Raw genomic sequence first — 20,106 nt, 5'->3', positions numbered from 1 at the left:
GGTTCTGTTGCTACAACCTATTTAGCCATTTATAGAATTTAAAAAAAAAAAGACTCAGCAGAAATAAAGTAGCTCGTCTTTCTAACAGTGGGTAGATCTCAAGTCCTCTTGTCTAGTTTTCAGACCTTTTCAATGTTTTTTTAGCTGCGATAAAGTGTCATTCAAACCTATGCAACCATGTTTCTCATTTTTTTCAATAACAATCGTTTTTGGATTATTATACAGTAGTTACATTTGTTATTGACCAGCTAGCATAGCAGCTAATGTAGCTAGCATGTACTAAAATTAGTATCGAACTTAAGCTCAGGTACTTTAATTAAAGTAATACTAAAACTCGATCAGTATACAAATTAAATTGATTTTTATTTTATTCTATATGGAAGAATTTGCGTCAAATTTCAGAGTGAACATGTAAGGTATTTTTATTGCTGTCAAATGTCAAACTCTGCACGCCGACATAAATGAAGCAAAGCAGGCAAATGCGTTCGGCCTTCTGACCTCACAAGGTGAGGGTCACGTGACCGTCCGACGCTGGCTCTGTAAATGAACACGTGGTTATGGGAGAGCAAACACGTGGCCATCTGTTTGAAAGGTCCATAAATGCTGCGATTGTTTGTTGTTTCTGCTGCGGGGGTTTGTTTTCCTGCGAGGAGGTCCGAGGTGGGTGTCGACTGATGCGCCGAAGGGACGGCGCTGTGAAGGTCAGCTGTGCTGGAGGAGGGGGGGGGGGGTCTGTGCGGGAGGTGGGAGGTTGGATTCTGCTGCACAAGTTCTGATGGGGCGGCGTCTTCCTCCAGAGTATGAAATGAGCCTACTGACTGGAAGCAGATGTTGAGTTTGCTGACATCATAACATCTTGGGGGGGGGTTTCCTCTTCTGCTCGTGTACTTTATTGTTTAATTCTGTGAGCACGAGTGTGAGTGCGTATGTGTAAATATAACGACGGTAACAGTAACTCCCACTTGGTCGCGGGTTCCGAATTCACGGTCCCACTGTTTTCGTTTTTTATTTTTTTACCAGTTATAACTCAATCTTTTTGTTTCGGGTGTAATTCCACTATCGATGGTATCGATCTGTCAATTGGAAAGAGGAAAACGGGATGTGTTTTTTTTTGTAAACACAGAGGGATCGCTACACTGTTACACTGTGAGTGCAAATATTTGTGTATTAGCCATTGTGCTTGCTCTCTCTACACCAGGTTGTGTCCAAAGTCGGTCCTCGTGGGCCGCTGTCCTGCCTGTTTTCCAGCTTTCCCCAAGAGCAACACACCCGATTCAAATCATCAGGATGGTTCTAATGCTGCTTCAGGGCTGGCCGATGAGCTGATCATCTGAATCAGGTATGTTGCAGCCGGGAGAGCTGGAAAACAGGCAGGACGGGGGCCCGGCAAGCCCGGAGCTGGACATGCCTGCTCTACATGTATGTTTTTAAATGTGTTTGGATGATTTTTTTTAAAAAAGCATTTTCATAGTACAGTAAATGTCTTAAATACTATGAAAGCACGCTCAGGGAGTAATTAAATGGATGGGGGGGGGGCTCAACCTTTTTTGTCCCGAAGATCTACTGTTCAAGCAACCCAACTCCCGTGATCGACCCGTTAACCGCACCTGCATGCATGCACACACACGCGCGGCATGATGAGCAACGGCCCCTAACACGAACGAAACAGAGAAATAAAATCGATGCAAAGAATTTGTGAAGGGAAATCAGACGCACTTTTGCAGAAACGATATGTACATGCAGTGTTTTGAAAGGCTCCAGATTGCCATTCTTTGCCGGGTCCCTCTGTTGAATGGTACATGAAACAAACTTTGAATGAGAATAATAATAATAAAAAAAAAGATACATTGCAACAGCTCTAGGCGCAAGCTAAAATTGCAGACTGCTGACCGCGAACAACTTCCGGCGATGCAGATCATGCGTCACCTGCATTTTTTGAAATTTTCTTTTGATTTCATTTATTTTTTTTCCACGGTTGGTTACACATGTATGGTTCATGTGTTGCCAACCGAAAATTTCCCAAAAGCTTCCACCAATCCTTTCACAACCTGTTGAATCAGCTTCAGGGCCGGATCTTAAAGTGGCTGTCACGCGGTCTGCTCTTGCATAATTTCTCATTTTCCATTCACACAAAGTAAATTCCAGCCAAGAATATCCTCATAATTATTGCTTCCATTGAAAATATGAACCGCAGATATTTCCAAAGGCATTATAAAAGGTCTGACATTAATAAATTAAACCTTGATTAGTTTTTCAGACAAAACATTGCAGGTACTTGTTTTTACATGTGCGGATCGAGCGCCTGCGTCAGGGTACGTTTTGTTACTTCGGTTTCAAATGTATGATTGTCCAAACGCCGTTCCACTCATTCAATGTTTAAACATTCCCCCGATGACCCTTCAAAGATCAGCAGGTGTTTCTGCGGGAATATGCGCAATTGTGGTTGAAACAGACCATTCTTGAGACTGTTTCAAACTGCCCCGAGAAGACGACCCCCGAAGCCCCTCGTCCCATAAAAATACACATATACAGTCCATCACTTGGACTTTTTTACTGTTTCAGGATTCCCCCAGAGCCTTTAAAGACCAATTGCGAGAAACTGCGCGATTGTGGTCGGAACGACAGGCCGTTCAAGACACAATTGCCACCGTGCCATTAAAAAAACAAACAAACACAGAAGTTATGGCGTGTTAGTCGGAACGACAAGCCGTTCAAGACACAATTGCCACTGTGCCATTAAAAAAAACAAACACAGAAGTTATGGCGTGTTGAATTTGATTCGCAACAGTCTCAGGGTACGAGGATCTTTTCGTACATGTACAAAGGAATAACAATTTGAAATATTTTCATTTTGTGTGGTTTGGATCACTTTAAGAAAAGTGATCAAATTTCAGGATGAAATGAACCACACTTTGGTTATTTTTCTTAATCACTGTCAAATGTCAAAACGGGTCATATTTGATGTATAAGTGTGAAACAATTACATATAATGACATCATAACATCATAACAGTGTATAGCCACCGTGTTACTTAATAGTCTACTGAGCTGCAGGAAAACTAATGGTATAAAACGATGTTTGACAGGGTGATAGAAGGTAAGTCACTGTAGGTCGTCAGTAAAACACGCGAAACCACACCAGAAAAAAAAAAAAAAAAAACAAGAAACATTCTTCCGGCGCCTGCACAAAAGGTCTTGACAGCTTTCCCGGGAACTGCCAAGACAAGTATTATCACACACCGAAAAAAAAAGCCTCTGCTTTTTGCTTCATGGTCTTAACGGTCAGTCATTTCATTCTCTCCACTCGTCACCAGATGGCATCCATCATGGCGCTGACGCGTCCGTTTGCGAGAAAACGCTGCGAGCGCGATTTCCATCTTATTGTGTCGAGGGACACACGCTGAGAGGAACACAGTTTAACGAGAAAGGAAAGAGCATTTAACAAACAGAAACAGCCCAAACACACGGCACAGAGACGCAGCTGGACTGGACATACTGCAGCTGCTACGTAAGAAGCCGCAGAACGGACACTCCGCTTAAAATGGATGCAGTTCGGCTCATGATCCGACTCGAGTCAGAGTTAAGTCGCCTATTTTAGGACTGTTTCGAAAAAATAATTTATTCAGTCCAGCGGTCACTCGATTAGGGTTACGTTTACCCCACAGTAAAAAACATTACACCAAGTATTGAAAGTTTTATAATTTCGAAGGTGGAGGTATTATTTTTGTCCACTTCCGGTCACCAAACACGTCCTACGCTGCCTGTCCTCGATTTGAGTTACCTTCACCCCATATTAGAAAACAAAAAAATAAAATACACCAAGTATTTCAAGGTTTATACATTCTAGAAAGTGTAGGTATTATTTTTGTCAACTTCCGGTCACGAAATACGTCCGACGCTGCGTGTTCAGTTGATGCCGTGCAGCTAGCGTGATCAATGACGTAAACTCGGAGGACATTTCTTGACCAAGTTTTATGTTTGGAAATCTGCATTTTTGAGGATATGTATAACTTGTTTTGTTTTTAAAAGAAGAACGGTTTTTTTTGTGTGCATTATCATTTCACCATGGCAGTTATGCGTTTAATAGCGAAAGCAAAAAAGTAAAAGGCAAAACAGACACTGGCTTTGAAGCTGTTATCAAGCTATGCGACTGTGAAATTTCAAACAGCTAACCAGTGCAACTACTGGGCGCCAAGTGGCTTAAACTCAAATTCATGTTGTAACTGAGCAAGATGGAAAAACTTGTCTTACACCCAATGAATGAAATGAGAACAAAATTTGGTGGAGACACGACTCAACTTGCTCAGTTTATGTTACGGTGACTTCGGCCTTGAAGCTTGAAACTGACTCATGACTTCCACATACGATATACGTGACTGAAGCGCCTCTGCTAATAATACACCGTTTAATATAACACTCCGTTCGTTTCTTGCCGAAACCTGTTTGTGTTGTCCCCTTCTGGCAATTCACGTGAGGCATTCCCAAATTGTTTTTTGTTACATAACGAAGCACAGCTGCAGCCACTTCACTGGCCAGTAAATGTTACGGGAGTGACACACGTGAGGCCTCGTCGGTACAAACCTGTAATGGCCATTTCTCACTCCCATAAAGTCCTCCACTCACTTACGGAGTCGATGCGTCGTCCGGTTCCACGACCGGATGACCCGAGACATTAATGACATGGTGTCGGCAGACCTGCAGCTTCACTCATCGGCTTCTGTGGTTTGAGCGCCAGCACCCTGCACGGGCGACTGTGAAGGAAATTAAGAGTCAGTCAAACATGTTTTTGTGCGAGTCATTTCCAGACCGGTCCCTTGACCAAGGCGCTGACACAAAGATCTGGTCATCATCCCCAGGTGCTCCACCCTCCGCTGCTCCCGAGGAATGGCTTCAAACCAGAAATTCTGCGTTGGGATGTAAAGAAGGGCTTCGTTACTGTATGGGACGCTCGTAGATTTTTCTTATTCAAGCATCTTCCTCCCCCAAAAAAATGTTTTTTTCTTTTCTTTTTTTTTTTTTTTTGAATTTTTTTAGTAAGAGTAAAAATAATAATAATGCTCTAATTAAATTCATTGTGCTACTCCTTCTGTTTTGCCCACCATGGCCACTGGTGGGCAGTATAAACACTCATACAGAAAAATGAAGAAAAGTCAGCGCTACTCCTGGTGGCTAAGTAAAATAATGGTCGGGTTTTTTGTTGTTGTTTTTTCAGAATATATGCGTGTGAGTACTGTGATATTGTCTGTTTACATGTCTTGCTCCACCACTGTTGAAGCGAGGGGGTGTGCATCTCTCCAATAAGACGATTGGAGATGTATCTCAATACAAGGGGTGCGACACAATTCAAGGACAATTTGAGTTTTAACGTTCATTGATTCAGAGTATGACGCATCTTCTGGTCATTTTCCACACAGAGGGTTGAACTTGTCGGTACTGTAAACAACTCTCGAAAGATATCTCTCTCCAATAAAAGAGAATTGGAGAAGTATCTCGCTATATTTCATCGTACTGTACATCCAAACTGATTTTCCGATTCAAATCGGGTTTTGTTACACCCCAACTTAAAGAGTTGCATTCTGACGACTATCAAAGCTAATTGTTTGCCTGCCAATGGCGTTTTCCATGACATGTTAGCATGAAGCAAACGGGGGGCAGGCTGAAGGCTCTTTTGTAATCCCGTTTGGCTGTTGTAAACACACAACGTGTAATTTTCTTGTTTTGATGTTTAGTTTGACAGTAAACTCCAACCGGGAATGGCATGAAACAGCATGAAGCCTGTTTTTTTTTTTTGAAGAATTGTTCATTATTTGCCAAACCGCTGCTTACTGTGAAGTGAGTTGAGTTCACTGCCATCACACAGCATTCAGCTGACGGCTCGTATTTCAGAAAAAGTAAGAGTAAAAAAAGTCACGTCACTTTTATCTCAAGGCACTGTCGAGTGTTTTTTTTGGGGGGGTCTAATTTCTTTTATCATTTTTGTTTTTACTCCCTACATTTGAAAAAAAAATGTATATACTTTGGACTCCTTCATTTGTTAAAATAGGCTCGCTAACTTCTTCGACTTCCGTGAATGCCAACACAATAAAAAAATAAATAAAAAAAAGATCACATACAAAAGTTAAAGTCGGCAGCGGTTGAGATGTTCACTGATTTCATTTGGAATCATTCGCTAATTTAACATTTTTTTGTTGTTTGTTGTTAGTTATTTCACGACATTAGCTATGCGAACATCTTTTTATAGCATTAAAGTTGAGCCAATGTTAGCTAGCGCTTAGTTTTAAAAAACAAAAACTAAAATTTTTGTTGGTGTATCAAGTTATCAAAATGGGTATTGTGGATAAGTGATGGTAAAAACGGATGTTTTATTTTTTTGTACTTAGTAGAACCAAATATTTACTTCTACTCATAGCAAGCAGGCTCAGTCTTTTTTAAAAACGGATGTTTTATTTTTTTGTACTTAGTAGAATCAAATATGTACTTCTACTTATAGCAGGCTCAGTTTTTTTCGATGCCAGTCTCAGTACCGGTACTTCTAATCAAGTACAGAGTTGTGAATACTTTTGTCACGGGCTCCACCGGCCATCCGCTGAGCGGTCGCCATCACCATCGCCAATCACGGCAACGGTAAAGGCAACGATGCCTTAGTGCGTTTGGAACACGGCTGTGCGCTCTGATTGTACAGAGTTGTGAATACTTTTGTCACGGGCTCCAACGGCCATCCGCTGAGCGGTCGGCATCGCCAATCACGGCAACGGTAAAGCCAACGATGCCTCAGTGCGTTTGGAACACGTCTGTGCTCTCTGATTGGTCTGATCTGCCGCAGGGTCGTCAGGAATGTTGCTTGCCGCACCCGCGGCCAACAAGCTTAGACGAGCATGAAGGAAGATGGCAGATTACATAACCGGATCTGATGGGAAACAGCTTGCCAGCTCAAGGCTGCATGTCCTTTAAATGCCGCCCCGAGGTACAGTTGCAGTCGAAGACTCAACGCATGTCCAATAGCCGCCAACCGAGGACGGCACTAACCCAACACGAAGCAGAAACTCACTGAGGACTCGCCGAATCTTGTTTTGCTTGTGTTTATGAAACAAATTTTCAAGAAAGACAGGCGTGTCTATATTTTGTTCCCAGAGGGCCCGGTACAGAAATATCAATGGACCACTTTAACATCCTCTTGTAGACCTCCCACTTTTCATATACAGTAGAACCCCACACATTTATACTGTAATGGTACTTTTTTTCAAGGTGGACGACTGGTTTGCATGGCGGCCTCACAGTGCAGAGGTGCAGGGTTCGATTCAGGCCTTCCTGTGTGAAATCGTTTTCCCCGTGCCTGCGTGGGTTTTCTCCGGGTACTCCACTTTCCTTCCACGTTCCAAAAACATGCACGGAAAGTTACTGGAACACTCCAAATTGTCCCGAAGTGTGATTGTGAGCGCGAATGGTTGTTTGTCAGTGTGTGTTCCCTGCAAGTGACTGGCAATCAGGTCGGGATGCACCCTGCCTACTGCTCCAGCACGCCTGAGACCCCCGGGGATTGGCGGATTAGAAGATAAATATATGTGTGTGTGTGCGTGTGTGTGTGTGTGTGTGTGTGTGAGATCTGCATATCCTCAATCTGCCATGCACGTTTTTCCAATGTGTGAGGAAACTGGAGAAAACCCACGGAGACACGCGGAGGACATGCAAAATCCACATAGGAAGGCCAGAGCCAGAATCGAACCCACAACCTCTGCACTGTGAGATCACCGTAACACACACACACACACACACACACACACACACACACACACACACACACAGTGTAATTGTTGATAAAGAGCCACGCGTTTTCCATAAAAAACATGGGTTGTCAACCCCAACCCAGAAAAGCGAAATAAAAAAAAATTCTGTGAGTAGGTGCCAACAACGAGGCGCTCTAAAGTAGCCATGCCGAAGCACTATCTGAAGGAAAGATTGTTTTTCAGAATCCCTACAAAACTCGCGAGCTAACCGAATGTTGCACTTGTGCCAGATAACTGCTGACGCAAACAAAGGTGCCTGAGTTCTAATAAAGTAGGGGAGAGGCGACTGATGTCGGAGTCTAAAGTGCGTCACGCATGGCGCGGTTTTAGCCACACACCCCAAAGTAACACCGAAATGCTGAAAAAAAGAGTTTCATGCTAATTCTCACTGTTGCATCCAACGTAGTTCAACGTGTTCGCATTTGCACTGTGACATGTTAACATGTCAGACCTTGACATGTAGAAGTCATTGTAGAAAACGTTTTTTTTTTGCGATTCAAAGTGAATATGCTTATTCCAATTTTGCAATTTGTTGTTGTAAATAATTTCTTTGGGGGTCCTTGCGTATCAAAAACAGCTTGAAACAAAACCATTGCATTTGTGTCAATTGTAGTAGTTGGTGGGTGTCGCTCACCCCTGTCACTTTTTTGACAGCTGGACTTTTCATGCAGGCTTTTTTTTCCCTTTTTTTTTTTTTGCATTTGATGACTGACGTGCTGCCGAATGACGGGAGTTGAAACCGGGCGCCAATGCTGTGCCGCATTTGTGGAAATGAATCATGGTCACGTCAACAGACGGTTTCCATGTTTTTGTGGAGTCAGAAATGGAGGGCGGCCCAATGTTATGTAACAGTGGTGGACTCGAGCCTACGCTATCCTAACATGATTTCCTGCTGGGTTTTTTTTTTTTTTTTTACCCCCCCTGCTGAATTCCCCGATTGTGGTAAATGTACGTCATTATTTTTCCTTTCCCAAAAAAAATGTCCCAATACAGGCAAATGTGCTTATTAGCTCCTTTGTTTATTAACACATCAAATAAACAACAAGAATTTGAATTATGGTCTGATTGATGCTATACCGCAACTCTAAATCAATACTAATAGGTTGTATTTTTGAACCGAGGTATTGCTTCCGTTTTAGCACCATTGCTTAAATCCTGATGCTCAGGCGTTTTTGTTTGGAGGAAGAGACTCAAGAAACATTTTGAAAAATAATCGAAGTCTTTATTTGTTCAAATATAAAAACAACCATATTTTCACACGGTAAAAAAACAGGGAGTAAGCTTCCTGTGTGTTCGCGCCAACAAAATAACATTAACAGCTTCTGGCGCTCAATACATACGAGACGTACATTTGGATCATTTCGAAAGTGAATCTAAATGACATTTGCTTTGATGAAAGTACCTGTATACAGAAAAGAAAAGCACCCCGTTGTTTTACACAATGTTATCGTAGACATGAAAAACCAGTTCATGTATCTGAATGAAACGGTATCGTAATGTCAGGATGAACAGCCAATGAACCTGAGCCGTTCCCCACGACCCAACTTAGTTGATTTCACACAAAGATATTTACATGTACAGCGGTACCTCTGCTGACGAACGTCTCTTCATACGGAATTTTCAAGTTTCGAAACTGCTCAACAGAAAAATATTGCCTCTTTTGACGAAAGAAATTTCAGGATACGAAAGGTAAAAATGCAGGATGGGCTGCTACTCGCAGCTCCGAGTTTCCTGATTGCAACATACTGAGAGCTGCTCTGCTATTGGCTATTATCGAGCATCTTCCTGGCATCCCATTGGCTAAGAGGGAACTCTACCGCACGTGTCTATACGTGTAGACAGATGGATATGTGTCTATGCAGCGTCCTCGTCATTCGCCAGTTTGTCAATTTTTATGCTTTAGGAAACATTTATGTCTGAATTTTGGGGGTCTTGGAACGGATTAGGGCACTTACATGGAAAACGCGCCTCTACTTACAAACTTTTGTAGTTAAGACTTTTCTTCCAGAACATATTAATTTCGTAAGTAGAGGTACCACTGTGTAGGAATGTTGTTTACTTGCAGAGCTGAAACCGCAAAATACAAAAGACCAGTTTTGTCTGGATTTTTCTTTTTTTTTGTTTTTGAAGTTTGAGTGCTCCTTTAAGTGAAGAACATTTTCAGGACAGAAAATTCTCTGCGTACCCACAGAAAGACATTTCTGATGTGCAAACTGCAAATGTAGAAGTCTCATTTTCCACACTGATGAGGTAACGTACAACCGAGTTTGGTATTTTTGATCGGAGTTCCACTCCTGGCAAAAGTAAAAGAATGGCCCCCTGGCCCAAAGTCACGGGTTTACCATTTTCCTGGGATGGGAGTTCCGCACTCGTACCAAGACACGTAGCCGATGTGGGAGTGTCCACCGATTGGGCCGAACTGAACGGGCTCTTGTCGCACCGCTCGATGAAAGCCTAAATGGTAAAGACGACTCATCAGTCGCATCCAGCCTTGAATTGTCATCTGCGATGTGATGTCAAATGGGTTTTTACCAGATCTGGATGGCAGCTGGGCCGCACCCACTTGGCGTCCAGTTTTCCCGTCCAGGAACGAATCGACAAACTGGCAGTGGTCCTCACCGAAGCCGCTCTGGTCTCCGATGTTGTAGAATTTACCTGTGGAGCAGAACACGTCTTGGTCGAGGCTTCACAGACTTCCCGCGGCGGTGAAAGACACTCACCGTTTAGCGAGTCGCTCAGGTAGATCTTGTACCGAAGCGAGTTGCAGAGCTGGACCCCCACAAATTTGCGGTACCTGGTTCTCTTGACGTATTGTTTGCCGTGACAGTCGGAGTAAGAGTCCGCCTTGAAGGGGAACTGCGTCCAGATGGCATCTTTACCTGTCAAGACCGCCCACTTTGTTAGATTTGTCCCATACTAGCACCCGGGATCGTTCAAGACACAACGTCTGGTCTCACCTGAGACGTTTTCGCTCACTCGAGGGTCCGCTGGGAAACAATAGGAAGACAACATGAATCACTGCAACTTCCACACCGGTCCAAAACAAGAAACGGTGCAGATGCGAGACTCAACGGCAGTTTATCGTACCTGACTCGGTGTTGAAGGATACTGGCTCGCTGGATGGACCTGCGCCAAAGTCGTTCTTTGGCTTCACCTTGAACTCATAACTATTAAGGAAAAGGGCACACGTTGAATTCCACTTGAGTCCCACTCAATCCAACTCAAGATGGCTTTGAAAGATTCTGACGGAACCTGCGTTTACCTGCTTTCAGGTTTCAGGTTCTCCACTGCTGTATGTGTCTGGTTGGTGGTCAAAATGGAAACTTTCTCACCGTCGGGTCCTTTTGTGGTTGAGATTACTTCATACTCTGAGGAAACGAGGGGAGAGGTTAACTGTTAGCTATTATTCTTCAACGGATCCAACGGACTGTTCAAGTGTGACGTTATCGATTGCCACCCAAGAAGATCACAATCCCTCCATGTTAAAAGAGTACTTGTGGAAGTGGAGTTCAAGGAGAAGTCAACTCAAAAAATTGTCTTTACAATATGTTCAATGCGGCCCAAATTGTTACGTTCAGGACAAATCCGGGTAGAGGTGGATCCCAGAAATGTAGACAAGGTCTTTCCACAAAAGGGTTATTAAAAAAAAACAAAAAAAAAAACGCAAGACCGACAAAGACGCTGGTCTCAAAGAACCAGGACCAAATGTGACAGACCAAAAACATTTGCTAAAAAGGCGAAGACAAAATAACGTAAAATCGCTTGTCATAAACAGACAAGGAAATCCAATTACGAGAACGATACAAAAGAGCACTAAGAATGACACAAATTACGGCAAGAATTTAAGCAGAATGAACAAGTTATGAGCGTCGACAGAATCGTGAGCAAAGCAAATAATCAGACAGGAAGCTGTGGTTAGGTTTATAAAGGCGGCTGGATAACGAGACAGATTAGCGACTGGTGCGGCTCTGGAGGGAACCCCCTCCAGTCCCGCTAGACACTGAAAAAACAAACGGGACAGGACAGTTATTCCACATGTGGAATATGAATTCAGAAGCCTAATCCACCCTGTTTGTATTCATCTCAGGGGACGGCCATTTTGCCACTTGCTGTCGACTGAAAATGACATCACAGTTGCTGAGGACTCAGGTAACAACCAGTCAAGTTGGTCGTTACCTGAGCCCTGAGAAGGGGCCTTGAAATGAATCCAAACAAGTAGATTTTGCGACTGAATTCATATTCCGCAAATGCAATAACTGTCACGATCCTGCTGCGTTTTTTTCAGTGTATGGTGAAAGTGGGGGCGGGGGGCTTAGTCCCGGAGTCGCACCAACGCGATCTTATTCAGAAGGCAGTATTTAGACGAGCGGAGGCGCATTTGGTCAAGAAAACGTTTGACTGGACTTCCCCTTGAACATGTGAGATGAGATTCCAAGACTCTTGGTGTACCTGTGGTGTCATTGTTGGTCTGCTCCCAGTCCAGAATGATGAAGGAAGAACATCCCTCCACCGTGACCACAGTGAGGTTCGAGGGCGGTGACTTGGGCGCGGCCGTCACGTTGACGTCGCTGCGTTCATCCTCGGGGAAGAAGTTCAAGGACGATGTAATGGAACAGGGCTCGTCCGCTCTCTTGCCCGTTTGGTAGATGACGTGAGGTGCTGCAGAGGCGACGTACGATACTCAGCCTGGATTCGCGCCGACTCCCGACAAGGAGTGACACTTACCCACGTAACGTTTTTTGCCCGTGGCGTCAATGTCCGAGGTGGGCTGCGACTGGAACAAGTCTGAGTTTCCCCATGATTCTTGCTGAGGGGCTGTCAGAGGAAGCATCACGTCCGGGCTCAGAATCTGTTCACGCGAGGGGTACATGCGCCGTCCCCCGCACTCCATTTTAGTTGTACCTTGAGTTGTGGGCGCCATTGTGGTGGTGTCTTTTTGTCGGCGCTCGGTCGGCCTGGCGTGAGTTGGCTTAGTGGCGGCAACCGGAACTTTGGCCTGCAGGACGGCCAGTTTATCGGTGTGTTTCCGGTCGACGGTCTTCTCTGCGGAAGAAGAGTCAACTCAGGAACTCAGGAAAACGAGGTCCAAGCAGAAAGTAGACGCAGCCGGCTCGGTCGTTCACCTCACCTGATTGGTTTGGTTTTCCAAGCAGGTTTGTTTTCTTGCCCAGAGACCCTGTAACACCCACGCCACATCGTACGTCATCACTCATCGAAAAACAAGAACATCACTCCACTCCTTGTTAAGTTCTGACATGGAAAATTCAACAACGTTAATGGAAAAATGGATGAGGTGTGGAACACTCCACTGATTCTTTTCCAAAAGAAGAAAGCGAGCGAACAAGTCCCGGCAGAGAGCCGAAAGCTGAAAGCCGATGAGGCCGGCAACGGAGCCGTCGCATTCCTTCCAATCAGCTTTGTATAAACATCAATGGCGACCTCAAAGCCAACAGGTAACGTTTGCGTTTTTGGCTTCCATTCATTCGCGGTTTGGAAGAGGATCTTAAAAGTCAAATGTTAGAAAGAAGGAGAGCTGCCCGGGAATCATCCGTTCACCATCGCTGAACAACAAAAGGCAGTCATTGCCGCAACTCATCCGGTGATTCTTAGCCCCCCCGTGTCTATTTAGGCAAAACAATCTCCAACCTGAACGAGGACGTGTCCATAAGACGGGCTTGATGGGGGGGAAATCCCGGTGTCCGTTCACTGATGGAAGAGGAAAAAAAAAAAGCGGTGTTTCACTAAATACTCAGCTGCTCAAATGCGTTTATTCCCAGAAGCAAAAAAATCGAAGCTTGAGATCAGGACACTAGAGCGCCAGAGGTCACGCCAGAGGTCACGAGCAAAGGAAGAGTGCGGCTTGCCTGGGAGAGCCGCGCGGTGAAGCAGCGAAGGAAGTCGAGACTGCGTCCAGTTGTGAAGTGCTGCAAATGAAAGCAACATCAACAATAAATCAATAAAATCAATCAACAGTCCAACCCCAAAAACTCAACGCCCTGGCTATCGGTTCATCGACCAGCCCTGACGTATAACGATTGTGTCAGAGGATAAATATCAAGAATCCAGATGGAGGCGCTACCTGGACGTGGCGGGAAGAAAGCTCGAGGCCTGAGTGGGTTCTGAAACACAAACAGGCCGCAATGTTCACATGACCGAAAGGACCAAAACTCAAAATGTCATCAAAACTTCTCAGCTGCGATTGGTGAGATTTATCGACCATGAGCAAGATTCCAAAGGAAGCAAAAAGTATCAACGCCAGCCATGACAAATTGGTCTCTTTGCAAATCTGCTCCTTCTGCGAACAGAGGAGCAGGCGGCCATCTGAATGGCCCACGGCAGGCCGCCAGGCCCGTTGTAGGCGCGATGCCAGAGAAGGCACGGCGGTAAACTCTTCAAGATGATGCAGGGAAAGTTTGGAATTTTTTTAGGAGGAACCCATCCGCTATTATTTGCCAAAACAAGCCTACTTCCTTGAAGATATAAATATATTGATTCGGCGCAGAATTATGTGGCATCTTTGTTTGAAGCACCTCTGATGAACTGAGGGAAGGAGCTTCATTTAGCCAGGCCATAGCCCCGTCTAATCGAAAAAACGTGTTTCATCGTGTGGCCTCTACAGGCAATTACAAACCTTTTTGTTGTGGGTGTCAATTACGACTTTTCGCTCTTGGTTGCAGGGCAGTGGGTTCATCGCATTAAAAAAAAATGTGATGATCGATATAACACGGAATCAAATAATGTTGTTCTGAAATCAGGTTTCGTCTTCAAGGACTATTTAGGGTTTAAGCTATAAATATATTCAACTCTAAACATTTTAAGCATGTAGGAGCATTATGATTCCCAATTTTTTGCTAGTCTCGGCAGGGCTTGATACCTAAGCCCCATGAATAGTCCGGGTTCAATGTATTATTCCAAATCATGCCAGAATAAAAGCCCCCCTACTCCCGCCAAAAAAACTCCAACAAACTTTACACACCAGTGGCTTCACCAGAGGAAGACGCCGTTTTGGTGGCTTCGGTTTTGTTTTAGCTGAAACACAAAATAATAAACATGAAAGCACACAAAAACTAACACGATGACATATTTTAGTTTTGTCCCTAAATGATTCATTCATTTCTTATGACTTTGGAGAAGAAAAAAAAAGACTTGACTTTGAAATATATGTTTGACATCACAGACAGTTCACAATGTTGGCTTCTTACCGGCCATGTCGGTACTTTGGATGATGACTTTACTCCAGGCACCGTTGCGGTCATCCTTGTTGGAGCGGACCCCAAATTCGTAGGGCGTCTCAGGAGTCAGGTTGTCAATGACCGTGTCACTCGTCGGGCATGTCTGATAGATCCACTTCCTATTTTTCTCCCGGTAGCGAACAGTGTAGAAACTAATGGGAACAAGAAACAAAAGGTCCTCAGGGTTCTATTCTTTGCACTTTAGATTTTTCAACAGGCTGGAGCTTAGGACAGATTGGAGACTTGAGAGTTGAAGCTCCGCATCCTGCTGCTGGTCAAAAAACATGGAAAAAGGAAGCAGTTGTCGAAAATTTAATTCACCTCCTTTCAAGGCCAACATATTGAGCACTCTCTCGGGTCATTTTTTGGCAAGGAGACATCTGTTCGGAGGTTTCAAAACAAAGGGCTAGCTTTCCAACTTTCTCGAATTATTTGACAGAAAAGGAAAAATCTATTTTTAAAGGCAGGAAAGGATGGAGACGGTGACAATCGCAGTCGAGGCGAGAGACAACTGGAACAAGTCAGCTGGAACACGTTCAGAACAGAACAACATCTCTCAACAGAATGGTTGCGGACAACCACGACGATAAACAACGAGGTTATGTTGTATGGCTGATGTTTTTACATTACAGTACATTACATTGATCGTATTATTGCACAGCATTAGTGATGTGAGGAGCTTCATGCAGATATTTGCCTCGTGTGGCACTGAGGACCAAGCCCTGCTGCGAATTGCAAAGTCTGTGAGTCTGACCTGGAAAAAGGTTTCTAACGGCCTACAGATGCCAAGAAGGTCACAAAACACGATTATGATGCTCCTCAACTGACATCAAAACAGTTCACGGCACGAAACAATTTTTTTAAAATTAGACAAAGCAAATTGCGATCATTTCCTCAAAGTGACACCCAGGATGTACCCAGATTCCCAATCTCACCCGTCCTGCAGGCAATCATCCAGGATGTCCCTGTCAAAGGAATTTTTCAGATGGTTCCCCCAGGACAGCAGCACCGCGGTGGGGCTGACGCTGCCAATCACCAGATTGAGCCGCTCGTCCAAGTTCACCTTTCCTGTGCACCAAGTTAAGACGGAGTGAGAACGTGCGTCCGGCAGGCAGGAGGAAAAACAGAAAGCGCTCGCATAATACCTGTGCAGTGTTTGGTCACGTGGTTGGGAAGGACCGGCTGCACGGCCACCAGGTACTTGGGTTCCGCATCTAAAGAGACAGATGATTGATCTGTGACAGAGGAACTCTTGTGAACACGTTCAGACTTTTCAGCCTAATAATTCATACAACAACAAACAATAAATGAAAAACAAAGACAGTCGAAAGCACAAAAACAGTCAAACTAAAAATCTCAAGTCTGACTCATGCTGAGTCAAAAGCCAAAGGATCAAAATGAGTTTCAAGATGACTTTTAAAGATGGGCAGCCAGGGGGCTTGCCGAACGTTCATTCCAAAAAGGCGGACCGGCAACGGAAAAGGCTCCATCCCCTCTGGGGTTAGTCCTCCGGTACCTCGAATAGTGTCTGGTCCGCAGACCCGAGGCACCGGACGGCCAGGTGTGTAGGAGCTCAGAGAGGTCAGGTGAGGGCAGGCCATTTAAAGATTTGAAAACAATTCATAGGATCTTCAAAAGAACTCTCAAATGTATTGGCAGCCATTGAAGGGATGCCAGAGTTCTGTGCTCTCTCTTACGAGTACGAGCCAAGAGGCGAGCAGCAGCATTCTGGACAGAGCAAGAGCAAGTTTCCTGTTGCAGCTCGAGTGGCCGATAAAATCCAACAGCAAAAGTCATATCTGTAACCTTTTGAGTCCAAAAGGAATTAAAAAAAAAATTGTTGGCAAAAATGCAGGTGGGGGGCGGGATTCCGAGGAAAACATCTGTTTGCTGTTCCTACATAGCTGTCTTGACATGAGCCTCCTGTGTAATTTCACGTCAGGTTCACACCAGGAGTGTGCTAACGTGTGTATTGTGTGTCAAATATGTCAATGTTTTATTTTGGATCGTGGAATAATGACTTTTTAGAGGCAATTTAAAGTGTCCAAACAACCTACCGTGCATGTTTTTGGAACGTGGGAGGAAACCGGAGTACCTGAAGAAAACCCACGCGGGCACGGGGAGAACATGCAAACTCCACACAGAAAGGACAAAGCCGGAATTGAACCCGACACTCCTGCACTGAGAGGCCGACGTGCTAACCCAGGGGTGTCAAACTCATTTTTGTCGCGGGCCACATTGTAGTTACGGTTTCCCTTGGAGGGCCATTATGAATTTTGGGAAACCTTATAAATGTTTAATCCCCTCCACATATTACATACACGGCGCACAGCAAATTGATGAAGAACTAGTTTTAAAATCAGAAGTCAAGAATAATGACTGTTATTGTGGATTACAGATGACAATTTGAAATTTTGGTTCATACTTTAGCAAGCATCACGGAACTTGACATGCATGATTTGCCTTCTGTTTTATTTATTTCTGAATTCACAAGTTGTTTTATTTTGAAAATCTGCCAGATTCTCTGTTACATCCGTCTACAGTATGCCACTCTTGACGCAGGTGAAGGTGCGCTTGTCGGTCACGTGATAGGTTACCGCTAAAATGAAACCCAGGAGATAGCAAAATAAGTAAAAAGACAAACGTCTTTGAAAAATGTTTTCAGGAAGGGGAAAAGGCCCAGCCAGGTGACAGAAGAGGAGCCAACGACTTCCAAGGAAAAGAAGGCGACATTTAAATGACAGTATCAGGAGTCCTACTTAAAATACGGATTGATCTCAACGAGAAATTCCCACTCATGCACTTTGGATTTCGGTGTATCTTATTTTGAAGGAACGTTTCAATGTTCCCATTGCGACCAGAGAGTGGTGTGGCCCGATAGGACGTTCCTCCTGGCATGATTCGTGTTTATTATTGTTGAGAAAATACCACACTTTTCATGCAGGTCATGTCATATTATTTTGTTGTATTGATCCGCTGCACCTTAACGGCCGGTCCCTGAAAAGACTGTCTATCATTAAACCGGTCCATGGGGCAAAAAAAAGGTTTGGGACCGCTGGTGTAAAAACCTGAGCGGTGTTAGGTGATGTCAAAATGAAATAGTCGACATTCCCCAGTCCACCCAAGATGTGCCATGACTCACCCATCTCAGCCTGGTAGGGTATCCCGTTTTCAGGCAAAGGGATGAACTGCTTGGAGGAGACGCTGCTGCCGTAACCCAGAATGTAACCTTCTAGCTTGAAGTCGGGACTCGGTCGCAGGAACTTCATGGTGATGGTGTCACCCGTGGCGTTGATCTTGACTTTCACATTATGGCGACGGACTGCAATGACAAGTGCGAAGACGTCATACTCGCATTCGGGCGTCTAATCTGGTCCGCATGAAATGAGCTAGCATGGGAAACTATACTCGTTTCCCATGTTCCGAGGAGTGAGAAGTCTAGACTCTAATCTCAAAAAGCATACAATAATAGCATCATAGGACAAAATGTAAATAAATAATAATTTGTATAATATCTAATAAATAACTTGTGCATTATGATCATTCAGTGGGAATTATGCTGCAGTAGAATATACATGCATACATAGAGAAAAAAACAAGAAGATGGACGGTAAACTGCAGTAATATTCGTGGCTTTTTTGGGGAGAGGATAAAGAATACATGCTCGCGAGTATTGTTTTATTGTCTACATTGTATTGGAATATCCATTGCTTAAAAGTTTAGATTACAATACAGTGACATTGACGCTCGTTCAGTTAGCCCATTTATGGCATTCTGCGTCGCGTGTTAGAATGAAGCTAGTGTATCTTTGACTTCTCCTTAAGCACAACGTGTGCACTTTTGCCACCTATGCCGATGAACAGCCAATGCGAAGCAAGAGGCACGGCGAGCGAGGCATCCCTGTTGTTCTTGGCACCAGTCTTGACAGCCTTTGATGGCCTTACGTAACTTGACGCAGAGTGCGGTGAGGCGGACCCCTCGCAGGTTTGATCATGAAGCCCAGCCCACCCAGTGCGAGCCAATACGGCCTTATCGCAATCATCACATCGCTTCGCTTCCCCAAACGCTGCATCCTAAAAGGCGGGAACAGGATGTGACAGGATGTGACAGGATCGCACCAAGGGGAGAGGACGCCTTCACCCTTTTGGAGGATCAAAGATGTCAGCGCAAATGCTTTGTTGGACTTTGAGGTGGACAGCTTATCATGTTCTCAGATTACAGGGTGCGTGAAAGGGTTAACCTGCACAACACTTTTTGCTAAGGTCGAACTAAAAACAAAAGGTGTGCTGTGGCACGTTACACAGAGAAGCCGTCACTCTGGCACACGTTCTGCAATATTTCCATGCACTGGAAAAAACAGCAATTAAAAAAAAAACTGTTCAATTTGATGTCCCCCCCCAGCCTTTGAAGCTATCTTTTTTTTTTTTTTTTACACTTCTCAAGGAAATATAAAATGCTCACTTTTCGTGATTTCGATTCATCAAAGACCGTTTGCCTACCTCGGGTCATCTGCGCTGGGATGCAGCCGGACAGAACCGCTGCTCCAAAGAGCAAGAGGTGGTGGAGGAGGGAAGCGGTGCGCGCCATGGCCTCCCCAGTTGAAGGATGGATGAAGCTCGAGCGGGAGCGAGGCAAAAAAAAACCCAAAACACTTCAAGATGTGTTTGTTCAGCCCTCAGATGCCTTCAGGAGTGGAGACAAGCAGGCAGAATAGATTTTATAGCTGCAGCATGGGGTGGGGGGCGTGGCCCCTCCTGAAACATTAACTTCTCCCTCTTGAATCACGCCGCCCCCCCCACACCCCCCGTCAGCTCCAAGGAGAAAGAGGAAAGTCCCAAAACATGACAAAAACATTTTTCCTGAACCGATTGACTTCACGTCTTCAAAACGGAGGTCGACGCCGTCTCACCCGCCGTCCTCGAGGGTCGTCCCCTGGAGGGCAGGATGACATCTCAAATTAGTGCCCATCGTTATGACAAACATTCCTCATCGGTGCAGATCAACAAGAGCGCATGTCTGACTCTCAGTTGTTTGGTTTTTTTTTTTTACTGGTGAAAAAGTGCCCAACGGGCTCATCATGCGAAGCGTTTG

The 20,106-nt window shown here is 44.6% G+C and overlaps 1 protein-coding gene across 1 annotated transcript; it reads right to left on the bottom strand.

Moving 5' to 3' along the window:
• Nucleotides 1-9,985: 9,985 nt before the first annotated feature.
• Nucleotides 9,986-19,719, bottom strand: LOC109510407 (target of Nesh-SH3-like). Its single transcript, XM_019860710.1, has 19 exons — nucleotides 19,515-19,719; nucleotides 18,158-18,337; nucleotides 16,161-16,229; nucleotides 15,951-16,083; nucleotides 14,986-15,167; nucleotides 14,760-14,812; nucleotides 13,863-13,902; nucleotides 13,648-13,707; nucleotides 13,430-13,489; nucleotides 12,912-12,959; nucleotides 12,686-12,826; nucleotides 12,509-12,598; nucleotides 12,233-12,442; nucleotides 11,046-11,151; nucleotides 10,871-10,950; nucleotides 10,741-10,770; nucleotides 10,504-10,662; nucleotides 10,316-10,438; nucleotides 9,986-10,237 (listed from the first exon to the last, which is right to left on the bottom strand). Exons 1-19 carry the CDS (start codon nucleotides 19,600-19,602, stop codon nucleotides 10,122-10,124), a joined length of 1,968 nt encoding a protein of 655 aa, XP_019716269.1. The 5' UTR covers nucleotides 19,603-19,719; the 3' UTR covers nucleotides 9,986-10,121.
• Between the last annotated feature and the right edge of the window lie 387 nt (nucleotides 19,720-20,106).

This window comes from Hippocampus comes, unplaced genomic scaffold (assembly GCF_001891065.2).
Source record: "Hippocampus comes isolate QL1 unplaced genomic scaffold, H_comes_QL1_v1.1 scaffold56, whole genome shotgun sequence".
NCBI lineage: Eukaryota > Metazoa > Chordata > Actinopteri > Syngnathiformes > Syngnathidae > Hippocampus > Hippocampus comes.
This window is presented reverse-complemented; position numbering and strand designations above follow the sequence as displayed.